This window comes from Moschus berezovskii, chromosome 11 (genome assembly GCF_049115385.1).
Source record: "Moschus berezovskii isolate FMDL1 chromosome 11, NW_MosBer_1.0, whole genome shotgun sequence".
NCBI lineage: Eukaryota > Metazoa > Chordata > Mammalia > Artiodactyla > Moschidae > Moschus > Moschus berezovskii.
In genome coordinates, this window is record NC_142470.1 from 59,111,398 (window position 1) to 59,123,586 (window position 12,189).

Below are 12,189 nucleotides of genomic sequence, written 5' to 3' on the forward strand. Positions count from 1 at the left end.
TATAGAATAGGTCTTTGTTGGTTATCCATTTTAAATACAGCAGTGTGTACAGGCACCATAAATTCATTCTGTGTCTGTGAGTCTGTTTTGTAAGTTCATTGGTATCATTTCTTTTTAGATTCCATGTATAAGGGGTGTCATACAGTATTTTTCCTTCTTTCTCTGACTTATTTCACTCAGTATGATAATCTTTACTGACTCCCACTCTTGAAGGACAGGGAGCATGTCTTTGCTGTCTGTCAGCATCTTATCCAGCTCAGTAGGTTTGTATGAACTGATTACTGGGAACAGTAGAATCTATTTTCAAAAAGGCCTGAACTTTGGCTGGGAGATAAGTCCCTCAACCTATTTGAGCCTTAACTTTTACATCTAAAATGTGAAAATAAATTTGATGTATAAAAGCATGTCTGTTTCAGCTCATAAGACCTATCCTCAGTTCAGTTCAGTTCAGTCACTCAGTCGTGTCTGACTCTTTGCGACCCCATGAATCACAGCACGCCAGGCCTCCCTGTCCATCACCAACTCCCAGAGTTCACTCAAACTCATGACCTATCCTAGAAGATGGTTATTTTGAGACATTAGTCTGCCATCTTCTCAGTCAGCTGACTTTCCAAATAAAGCCGTATTCCTTGCCTCAACAAACAAAAGACTTATTCTACTTATCTTCTCATTCTAAAGGAAGTTGGAGATGGTAAATTTTTACCTGGGTATTGATGTTTTAGAAATTATTAGTGTATTTTTAATTATAAAAAGTTATTCTCCTTTCCATTGCACTTATTTTCAAAATAAAGATTCTTACATTTTTTTTAAAAAGTTAACTCTCATTTAAAAATAGGTAACCTAGAAAAGCATAGTAAAGAAAAGATCACTGATAATCACATTTTTCAGAGACTCAATATTCACATTTTGGAATACCTATCCTCCTCCTGTTTTTGTTTTTCTTTTTCCTGTATATTCATAGAGGCTTTAGAAAATAAATAAGTAAAAGCCATACTCTTGTGTAGCTTCCATGATTCCATAGTATATTGTGAATGTTTTTCCATGTCAGTAAATATTCTTCTTTGTCATGGGTCATTCTTGTAATCAGACAAGTTCTTGGAAACACTGGCTAGCCTAAATATCAGGAGAGATGGAGAGGTAAAGAAAGACGGGGGGAGAGAAAGAGAGTTCATTTAAATGTGTGAGTGAAAGGTGAGTACAGTAACACACTTGGTGCATGTCTCACTGTGTTTCCACTTTGCAGATATGTTGGATGTGTGCAGAGTTGGTAGTCTTTGGGTGACAGGAGTTTAGGATTAGGTAGATGAGACTCTTTATTGCCTTGATGAATGCCTCTGGATAAGATAAGGTGAACCTGTTTGCCAGTAGCATCTGGCTCCTTGAAGGTCTTCTCTGCCTAGCAGACTATTCCTCAGAGTTAGGATGTTGCCTGGTTAATTGAGACAGTCTGCTGAATAGTATGAGCCAGCAGTATCCTTTTTGGAATATCATTATACACTCAATTATATTATCTCCGTCTGCTGGCAGGGAGGAACTATTGCCATGACTGGTATAGAAGACCTTCAGGGAAAACTCTTCAGGTAAGAAGAAACTTTGACCTTTGTCAAGTCAGAGGCCAGTGCAGCGGTGTGCACGTGGAGACGGGTTTGGAATCAGAGTCCTGTGCCTGTTAAGCTAAACTAGGAAAGTTATAGAGTGATCTACTTACTTCAGTTTCTTTAAGGAAATGATCCAGGTTATGATCATTCTAACACATGGTGGCTGAACCGAAGAATTTTGCATGATGTGTTTCTGTTTTGAGATAGCTAATCAATGTGCCAGGCACTGTGGTAAAGCCCTGCCGTATACAGTATGCTTCATTACTTGCCTTTTTTCTCATTGCTCTCCTTTATTACTCCTCATTACAACTGAGGAAACTGAAGCTCAGAGAGCTTAAATAATGTGCTAGCAAGTGTCAGAGACTGGATTCCAACCAGGGTCTAACACCAAAACCCAGCACTCTTGGCCACTGTGCTGTTGTTGCCATTCCTCTCCAGAACTTTTGCCTAGTATGGTGAGGCACCACTGTAAAAACAAGAGAATCCTCCTTCCTTCCGTCTGGTTCTCCATCCCTATTTCCAGTTAATACTTAGCATTTAATATGTGCTAGACATTTGTGACGGAGAAGGCAATGGCAAGCCACTCCAGTACTCTTGCCTGGAAAATCCCATGGACAGAGGAGCCTGGTGGGCTACAGTCCATGGGGTCGCTACTAATCAGACAAGACTGAGCGACTTCACTTTCACTTTTCACTTTCATGCACTGGAGAAGGAAATGGCAGCCCACTCCAGTGTTCTTGCCTGGAGAATCCCAGGGACGGGGGAGCCTGGTGGGCTGCCGTCTATGGGGTCGCACAGAGTCGGACACGACTGAAGCGACTTAGCAGCAGCAGCAGACATTTGTGAACATTACTGCTTGGCTCTTGAGTTAACTCAGAATATAGTTGTAGCTATTACTGTTTTCAAATAAGAAGTGCTAAGAGCATTTATCCATTCATGCACTCCACCAGTCATTTATTGAGCATCTGCTCTGTGCCTGGCTTTAAAAGATTTAACAATGATGTAAGAGCAGGGTCTCTGTCCATAGAAGCTTATATTTCATTGTGAAGAGACTGACAGTAAAAAAAAAATAGTAACTTAAGGTGCTTGCACAGTGTGTTAGTACAGTGGAAGATAGAAACATGGTAATATAAAGTGTAAGGCAGTGATGCTTTGGGACACTGCTTTGGAAAGAGTGATCAGAGATTCTAAGGTGACAGTTGAGCAGCTTTGAGGCTGAAGGGTGGGACCAGCCACATGAAAATATCCAGACCCAGAGGGAAATAGCAAGTACAAAGGTGCAGGCAAAAAAGAGCTTAGAACCTTTGGAGACCAGAAAGGAAGCCAGTTTAGTTGGAGCACCTTTAACAAATGGAGTAATATGAGGCGAGGGGGTTGGCAGAGACCAGACGATGTAGAATTCTAGTCAGCAGTGCAGTGACTGATTTATGTTATATAAAGGTTGCTCTGTGGTAGAATTTTAACTTCAGAGAAGAGGCAAAAGGTTCAGGCAAAAATGGAAGGAGGTCAGGCCAGTTAGTGATAGTCTAGGGGAAAGATGGTGGTAGGGGTGGCCTGGAAAGAAGTTGATAGATTCCACAAACATTTTGGAAATAGAGGCAGAATTTTCTGGTTGATTGATAAAGGAAATGAGATGGAGGGTTTTCTGGCTCCAGCAGTTCAATGGATATTGTAAGAAAATAAAAATATCTTATTTCCTTAGTTCATTTTAAAAATGAGGAAACTGAGGCCCAAAGAGGGAAAGTTTGGCTATCCCAGGGATGTCCTTAAACTGGCCAAAGCCTCCCCTCAAAGATCCTTCTGGGAAACACTAAGCTAATATTTAACCAAAACTGAGTTCACATAGTGTAATACACGATCAGATAACTTAGCACCTTGAAATAGCGGAAAGCTGTGCCAGAACTTTAATGTTGATTAAGTAAATTCTTATTTTTCAGATGTTTTTATTTAGCATATATACTAGACAGTATTTTCAAGGCCATCAAAGTAAATGTCTGCTAAGAAGATTCAGATGTAGGCTACATGGTTTACATTCAGAATTGTGAGGTTTTAAAAACTGTGGTTTTAAAAACTCTTACTAAGAGAAGTTCTACATCATATTTTAGGAGTTAGTAACTAGAAGATGAAGACACTTAAAAGATTCTACAAGTTTAGATCTGGTGGCAAAGTGAATGTAAAGGTCACTGAAAGAGATAATGATTGAAAAGGACAAGTGACTTTAAATTTACACACATGCGAAGAGGGTGGTGAAAATGGTCTGTGGATTTCACCTGGTTTAGCCATAGAATGTTCAGTTGTCTGAAGTTGAGTTTAATCTCTTCCTTCTCTTTCCATGGTGGGAAGTTTTATTTTTTTGGATCGTGTAAACTGGGAAGTAGTTGGTCTGTTACTCATATTTTTGTAAAGGTAAAAAGTACACAAAAAGGGAAGGGGACAAGTGTCTTAACTTTGTCCCACAGGCCTGTCATGACTTGATATTTTTTGCAGCTTGGGATGACCTTTGTGACTTGATGAGCCACTTACAAGCAAGAACCATGTCCTCAACCTTTATTGCATTGTAAAGGCTTATGTTGGTTCCCAGTAGGCTCCACTGCCTGCAAGAGCCCTATGTGGTCTGGTCTCCTGCCAGTCCTCGCAGTAAGTGCGTAGTGGGCACTCAGTAATGCTGAAGTGAATGCATGTGAAGCTGCCACCATTTGAAGATAGTCGATAAAAAGCTCACTTCAGTGCATTGCACTAGTCAAGTAATTGCCACATGGCTGCATTTTCCTGGCATTCAGAGGTCTGTAAAAGATCAACTTGTGGTCTTTTCTAGGAAGACTCAAGTTTTGTGAAAAGCTGGAGTGACTTATTTGATAGCCCTCAGGTATAACTCCTTAATTTGTGATTTATTCATTGTTCTCCTGTTCTTTTCTTTTTATTTGGTGGTGGTATTGTGCTTGTTGACAACTAAACCAAGCAAATAAATTTGAATCTTGCAAGCATTTTGTAATTCTGCCACTAGGGGCTTCCCTGTTAACATTTGCTTGCTTTGGTATCTTTTAGGCCTCTCCCAGTGTGTGTCCTGTACAGTCTGTTCCCACAACAGTTTTTAAGGAGATACTACTTGGTTGTACTGCAGCTACTCCGCCAAGTAAGGACCCGAGACAGCAGAACACTCCCCAAGCCGCCAACTCTCCACCAAACCTTGGAGCAAAAATCCCTCAGGGGTGAGTCAGAAGATAAAGATGTTTAATCTTGCAACCCACTGGAATGGGTTGCCATTTCCTCTTCCAGGGAATCTTCTCAACCCAGGGATCAAACCTGCATCTCTTACATCTCCTGCATTGGTGGGCAGATTCTTTTACCACTAGTACCACCAGGGAAGCCCATACAGACGTTTAACCATAATACAGAAGGGTTATTTTAGCCATGGTTCTTTCTGAGCTGACATTGCTTGGGTGGCAAGATTGACCCTACGTTCATTGTTTAGAGAGAGTGTTCGTGCAGTGAAAATTTGATGTAACGACCTACCGGTCAGTGTATCTCAGGTTGTTAGGGGAGGTTAGAGTTTCCAGTTGGTTATGTGCCTTCAGAGGTGATACATGTAGTTGGCATACAGACCTACATACAACAGGTCACAGAAAAGAAAGGCGTATGAGGAAAGAGGGGCTTTCTTACCTTTGTATAGAGAGAATGGTCCACCGAAATACTACAAACAGCTGGAGAATAGATGTCCACTTTCCAAGGAAAGGGGAGCCAATTGGTTGTGTGTGGAAGCCTGAGATCCGTGGGAGTATGGGGTAGAGGGAGACAGGGTTCCAGTGAATGAACTTCATCAGCCTGGACCTCAACTATAGCTGAGAGATGTAGCAGTAGAGAAAATAGTAAGACAAAATCAAGGAAGTAGTAGTTATGACTTACAGTTATTTATTTACAGAAGATAGTGGAATAAGAAATGTAAAATCTAATCAGAAATTTAAAGTGGCCACAAGATTAATGGAGAGATGAGTGTTAAGGGAAGGATCTTTTTTAGGAGGGGTGGTGACCTGTGTAAGCAGTTGTAAAGCCTTAAGATAGGGCTCAGAAACTGGTGTAGAAAAGTGGGCTTGGAAGACCACTGTAGTAAATGGGAGAGTTCATGAGCACACCAGTTCACGGGGAGGACAGCAGGCTGCCAGGGAGGGAGCTTAGAGGATGACCACGGAACAGTCAGAGAGAGGGCAGGGTGGGGGGAGGTTGTTTATTCAGAGTAGAAAGAGGGAACAGTAAGTTTGGTCGAACCCAAGCAAAGATGTCTAGTATGAGTGCTTCCCAGGTGGCTCATTGGTAAAGAATCTGCCTGCCAATACAGGAGACTTGGGTTTGATCTCTGGGTTGGGAAGAATCTCTGGAGAAGGGAATGGCAACCCACTCCAGTATTCCTGCCTGGAGAATCCCATGGACAGAGGAGCCTGGTGGGCTACAGTCCATGGAGTCACAAAGAATCAGACACGACTGAGCAACTCAACAGCATGAGTGCGTCAATGAGAACTTCTCCAGGATGAGATCCTTTGGTAGAGGCAGGAAAACTAGTGTAAGAGGTGGAACAAGGACTTTGCATTCTGCTGAGAAAAGAACTTTAGGACAAATTTCAGAGAAACAAAAATTCTTTAAGGATAAACCCCTATTAGGGGTGGAGAGGGTACCAGATTGTTCTGTGAACAAGCACATCATCAGCTGGCTCTTCTCTTTGCTTTGGGTTCTGATCACTGACCAAACAAGCATGAGATTGTCCAGTGCCTAGGCTGGTAACATGTTCATAGATGGAGTTTTATGCTGCTGGTGATTTTGGTTTCATGTGATATTCTGTTTTGAGGGAAAGCTAAGGTTCATTTTGCTGTAAGAAATAGAACTAACATGAAGTAGTTAACTATGAGAACATGCAGATAGAATTTAGGGTTGTGTTTTTCTTAGTGTCTTAAGATATTTTTGCATAGCCATTGACTGATTACTTTTAACTCCAGCCCACAGAAACCTATCCTGAATTCTCTGATATAAGCAGTTTTCTTTTCTCTTACATACTGGTTACTTTAGGGAAGCAAGCGATTATTTTTGGGAGGTAGGGAAGAGATGAAAGAGGCCTAGATGCTAGTTTTCCATATTAATCTTTTTCAGATGTCATAAACAGATTTTACCAGAACTTTCTTCCTGTCTAAATACAAAGCCTGAAATACTGAGAACAAAACCAGATGTTGCCTGCAAAGTAGAGTTGCTCTCTTCAAAGTCCTCTCAGATTGAAACTGGAGACTTAAAAACCCTGAGTGAACCAAAGGGAAGCTGTTCTGAGCTGAAGACCAGCACTGATGAGGAAAGCAGTGTGGAATCTCTTCCTCCATCATCGATTGATCCTCCTAAGGAGTGCCTACCAATAAAGGCGTCTTCTGTGGCAGAATTGGAAATCACCAACACTCCTGAACTGCAGAAGCATTTTGAACATGCACCTTCCACATCTGATGTCCTTTCAAAGAAGCCAGAAGAGAAAGCAGCTGTCAATAGTAACAGTCCTAATAGTTGCGTAGAAAAAAGGGGAGAACCTTCAACTTTAGGCTGCCAGTCACAGAATATAAAGGCATCTTCAGCAAAAGTAGATCCTGAAAGCTGCTGTACAAGAAGCAACAATAAATTCCAGAATGGTGAGTGTTTCTGCATGTGTTTATTGGTAAAAGGTAAGAAACGATTGTCAGTACATACATTTTCTTCTTACCTTATGAGAAAATAATAGGAAAATGATGGTAGAAAAAGTTCAAAGAAGAAAATAAAAACCCCTAAATCTTCTGAGAAATGATTACTGCTCATATTTTGGTGGAATTGGTTCTATGTATATGGAAACACAGAAGAGCTGTGAGACACATGGGTTCATACCAACAGTTTTACCAAGCGCATTAGTTGTAGATGTCTGTCAGCATTTTAAAGGTGCAGTTCAGTTCAGTTCAGTCATTCAGTCGTGTCCGACTCTGCAACCCCATGAATCACAGCACGCCAGGTCTCCCTGTCCATCACAAACTCCCGGAGTTCACTCAGATTCATGTCCATTGAGTCGGTGATGCCATCCAGCCATCTCATTCTCTGTCATCCCCGTCTCCTCCCACCCCCAATCCCTCCCAGCATCAGAGTCTTTTCCAGTGAGTCAACTCGTCGCATGAGGTGGCCAAAGTATTGGAGTTTCAGCTTTAGCATCAGTCCTTCCAATGAACATCCAGGATTGATCTCCTTTAGAATGGACTGGTTGGATCTCCTTGCAGTCCAATGCATTTACCATGTGATTTAGGTGGGTCCCAGTTTTTGGCTGTAAGAAAATTTTGAAAAAAATTCTGAAGTGATCTGATTGCTTTATCGTCATTCCAAAACTGATTTTTCTGTAACATCTATGTTGGAGAGAAGAAAGTGATTAAAGTTTTATGCTCACACAAGTATAGTTCAGATTTGAAGTTTTTAAAAAAGAATTGCATCACCTCCTCTAGCAAAGAGACTTAGTTAAAGAATTTAGGGGACAGTGCTAACTTAGGACTCCCCTCTTTGCTTAAGGGAAGGTCCTGCTGCACCCGCGATTTTTGTTTGTTTGTTTTTAAATTTTTTGGCCACACCACACAGCATGTGGGATCTTAGTTCCCCAACAAGGGCTTGAACCCGTGCCCCTTGCAGTGGAAGCAGAGTCCCAACCACTGGACTGCCAGGGAAGTCCCTTTGCACACACAGTTTAGAACTCAGTGCTCTTCTTATAGAGAAAATGGTACATTGTATTTCACAATACTTATAAGTTTGGGGATGCATTTCAGTGATGGGAGTTACTAGAAGCTCTCTTACTAGAAGTAACAGAGCTAAATGGCTCCAGTATGTCAAAAGGTTCAGTTTAAAAATAGATTTGATAGATGTCAACTGGGTATAAAAAAAACTTGAAAAACACTTAATAAAAATGCTATTCATCTGGATAAATAACAAATGGATAATCCACACACTAGCTCTTCCTGCAGGGCTCTGAAACTAGAGAGCAGGATGGGTGGATTTGACTGGGGGTCTTCCTGAAGTACAGTTGGAGGAGCTGGAAAAGAACTTTCTTTGCTGAGTAATTCTTCTAACCCAGCTTCTTCATTCTTGAGGTTGAAGTTGATATTGCTGATAATTTGCATAAAATTAATTGCATAAGATTATACTGTTCCTCAAAAGTTATGTAACTCCCCAAGAAAGTGAATATTCATGACCATGTCCCTGTTCTATTTCTTTATTCTTTTTGAGTCACCAACCTTCACATTCAGCTAGTTTTCAAGGCAAATTATTTTAATATTATGTGAAGAAGCAGTAAAACTTCTAGACTAGTAAACACATTATAGATACAGAAGTGAGTTTCAGAGTCCGCCTTTGTCTTGCTTAATATGTTGTACAACTCTGTTCCAACTAAAATGATTTTGAGGGAAATGAGAGGCTTTGTCACATCCTGCTGTGTGCTGTCTACTGGGACTTCTGGCTGAGGAGTAAGACATTGTGATTAGAAGCCTACTGAGATCTCTGTACTGTTCCCACCAGTATTGCTTGTGGATATGGAAAGACTACTGGACACTGCTTCTCCACTCTGTGACCTTACTTAGGAGTTAGGGAACAAAAACAAGCTGGAGTTTTTTCTATTTGGTAGATGCATGGCTTCTCAGAAGTCAGTATTGCTTTTTTTCCCTTGGTTCAGTTCTGAGTTAAGAGAATCATTGATGAGGGATCAACCGCTGCACTCCTCAATACAGAGCTAGCTTTAGATAATTCAGCTTGCTTATTTCTAGATATTTCCTCTTTTAAGCCCAGGCAAAACAGTTGTAAAATAATCTCTGGACTCAGCTTGGGAAAACCTGGTTTCATTCAAAGGGTGATGTGTTTTCAGTATCAGGATGGAATTATAAAATTTTATAAAATAAAATATAAAATAAAGTAACCGGTAGTTCAGGAATTCCATCCTGAACTACCGGTTACTTTATTTTCTCTCCTTTCGTTACTTTCTCTTTCACTGAATAAGAATGTTTAAGAAGTTGGAGGCCTAATGGCATCCATTTAGCGTTTTAAGGTGTGCTCTAGTCCTGCTTTAAAAGATAGCATCAGGACGCATCAAAGGTGGTTTATTAAAGATGCTTGTTTTATTTAAAACCTTCTTTGGTTCGAGGTCTTTCTTCTAGTTTCTTCAAGACTGCTTACCAGCATCTCCCACCCATCTCTCGACTGGTTCCCCCAAAGTTGTGTTTTTGTTTTCTGTTTGCTTAAGAATCGAATTTCCTCTTCTCAGCTCCTTTGGACCCCAAAGTAAGGTCTTTTCTGTCGGTTTTATATGAAATACAGTTATTCTTCAGTATCCAAGAGGGATCGGTTCCAGGACTCCTGCAGATACCAAAAATCTGCAAATGCACAAATGCCCTACTGTCAGCCTTCCCCATCTGACACTGGGGTTCTGCATTTGCAGATGCAACCAGCCACAGATTGTGTAGCGTTTTCATTTTTAAAAAAATTTTTGGTTGTAGATTGGACCCATGCTCCCTGCATTGAAAATGCAGAGTTTTAACCACTGGACCACTAGGGAAGTCCCTGTGTAGTATTTTCAATCTGTGGTCGGTTGAACCCACAGATGCAGAGGGCTCACTGCGTGCCCAAGGGCTCTTGATTTAGATTCCCTTTTGCGTTATTTCCGCTAAGAGTGTTTGCTCTTTAAAATTAGGTCTCTACTCTTTTCTCCCTTTAGAAACTATGTTACCATTTCCATTCAAGTTCTCCAGCTCCTAAAAGTTAAACATGCATTTACTTAGAATCAAAATTCTGTCTTGTAGTCAAGGCTCTTAATCTTGAATGGAAAGTATGTGTGAAGGAAATTTAAGATTGTTCAAGGACCAAGGGTCAGTGTTCTTGGAAGCACTTAGAAAATAACTTATAGACCGAGGGGCCTATGTTATTTGGGTTCTGTTGTATTTGGAATGGTTAGCTTTGCAGAATGCTTTAGAAAACACATCTTAAGCCAGTCTTATTTGAGTGTAAAAACTGACAATTGATTTCCACGTGGTCCTCTATTGAGATAAACCTATTCCTGTATATTGTTAAGTTTGCAGTGAGTTTGAGTTAAGTGTCTGCTTTGGAAAAGTCTGCCTGCAATGTTTATCTGTTTTGGGTGTTTTTTTTTGTTTTTTTTTTTACGTATTTTTATTTATTTTCGGCTGCCTTGGGTTTTAGTTGTCACACATGGGCTCCAGAGCTCGTGGGCTCTGTAGTTTGCAGTGCACCGCATAGTTGCCCAGGGACATGTAGGATTTTAGTTCCCCAAGCAGGATTGAACCTACATCCCTTGCATTGAAAAGTGGATTCCTAACCGCTGAACTACCAGAGAAAGCCCTCAAATGTTTATCTTATCTAGGGTTGTGAACACAAGTATGCATTACATTGGAATTGTGAGTCTGGGGTTTTACATTGCCGAATGGATTCACCAAATGAGAAGCATTTTAAAGAGAATAAAACTTCCAATTGTTCTGATAGTTGTCTTCAGACATTTTCAGCAATTACAGTTGAACCAGTAATTGAGAAGAGGAGTTCTGCCTTTGGGAAATGTGACCTTTTGAGTAGAATTCAGTCAAAGATTGACATGATTTTTAAAAAAATCTGAAATGCCATTTCCTTCATTTTTTTTTTCTAGCCCCATCTCGGAAGTCAGTCTTGACCGACCCAGCCAAACTCAAGAAGCTGCAGCAGAGTGGGGAGGCCTTTGTACAGGATGACTCCTGCGTGAACATTGTGGCACAGCTGCCCAAGTGCCGTGAGTGCCGCCTGGACAGCCTGCGCAAGGACAAGGAGCAGCAGAAAGACTCGCCTGTGTTCTGCCGCTTCTTTCACTTCAGGAGGTGAGGTCTGCGGGGGGGAACTGAGGTACTCTGAGCCCTTTAATGTACTTTTCTCCCTCCTCTTATATCAACAGTAAGTCTTAAACTGGGAAAAGTTAGAGATGATACTTCTAATCTGTGGATTTAGGAGTCTAGATCTTATTACATGGTATTTCCTGCTCATACTCCTTTTCAGTTTTTTTTTTTAAAGCAAGAAGCTTGAAAATACAAACTTCTGATTTTAGAAATAACAAATACAGAAAAATTCTGAAGGTTCTAACAAACCACCACACAAGTAACTGCTGTTACCTTTTTAGCGCATCTGAGTGTTTATGTGGTCATAGAACATATTCAAGCATACCTGCTTCCTGTATTGTATAAACACTGTTTTGAATCTTACTTTCCCCAATATGTACTTCCCCAGTACGTAATAGGAACCACTTGATCATGTTGACTTTTTAAACAAATTATTTATTTTTATTTTCGGTTCTACTGGGTCTAGATTGCTTCATGCGGGCTTTCTCTAGTCACAGCAAGGGGAGATATTCTTTATTGTTGCATGGGCTTCTCATTGCAGTGACCTCTCTTGTATCAGAGCACAGGCTCTAAAGCATGAGACTCAGGAGTTGCAGCATGTGGGCTCAGCAGTTGTGACTCATGGGCTTTAATTGTTCTGAAGCACCTGGAATCTTCCCAGATCAGAGATCACACCTGCGTCCCTTGCATTGGCAGGCAGG

At 40.9% G+C, this 12,189-nt stretch overlaps 1 protein-coding gene across 4 annotated transcripts in view; it reads left to right on the forward strand.

Moving 5' to 3' along the window:
* Positions 1-12,189, forward strand: part of KDM3A (lysine demethylase 3A) — a 59,333-nt gene that overhangs the window by 19,951 nt on the left and 27,193 nt on the right. For all 4 annotated transcript variants that reach the window (XM_088841356.1, XM_088841355.1, XM_088841358.1 and 1 more), the window contains exons 9-11: positions 4,644-4,807; positions 6,735-7,252; positions 11,269-11,473. In XM_088841356.1, coding sequence (XP_088697482.1) covers positions 4,644-4,807; positions 6,735-7,252; positions 11,269-11,473 — 887 coding nt within the window. The remainder of the gene's footprint in view (positions 1-4,643; positions 4,808-6,734; positions 7,253-11,268; positions 11,474-12,189) is intronic.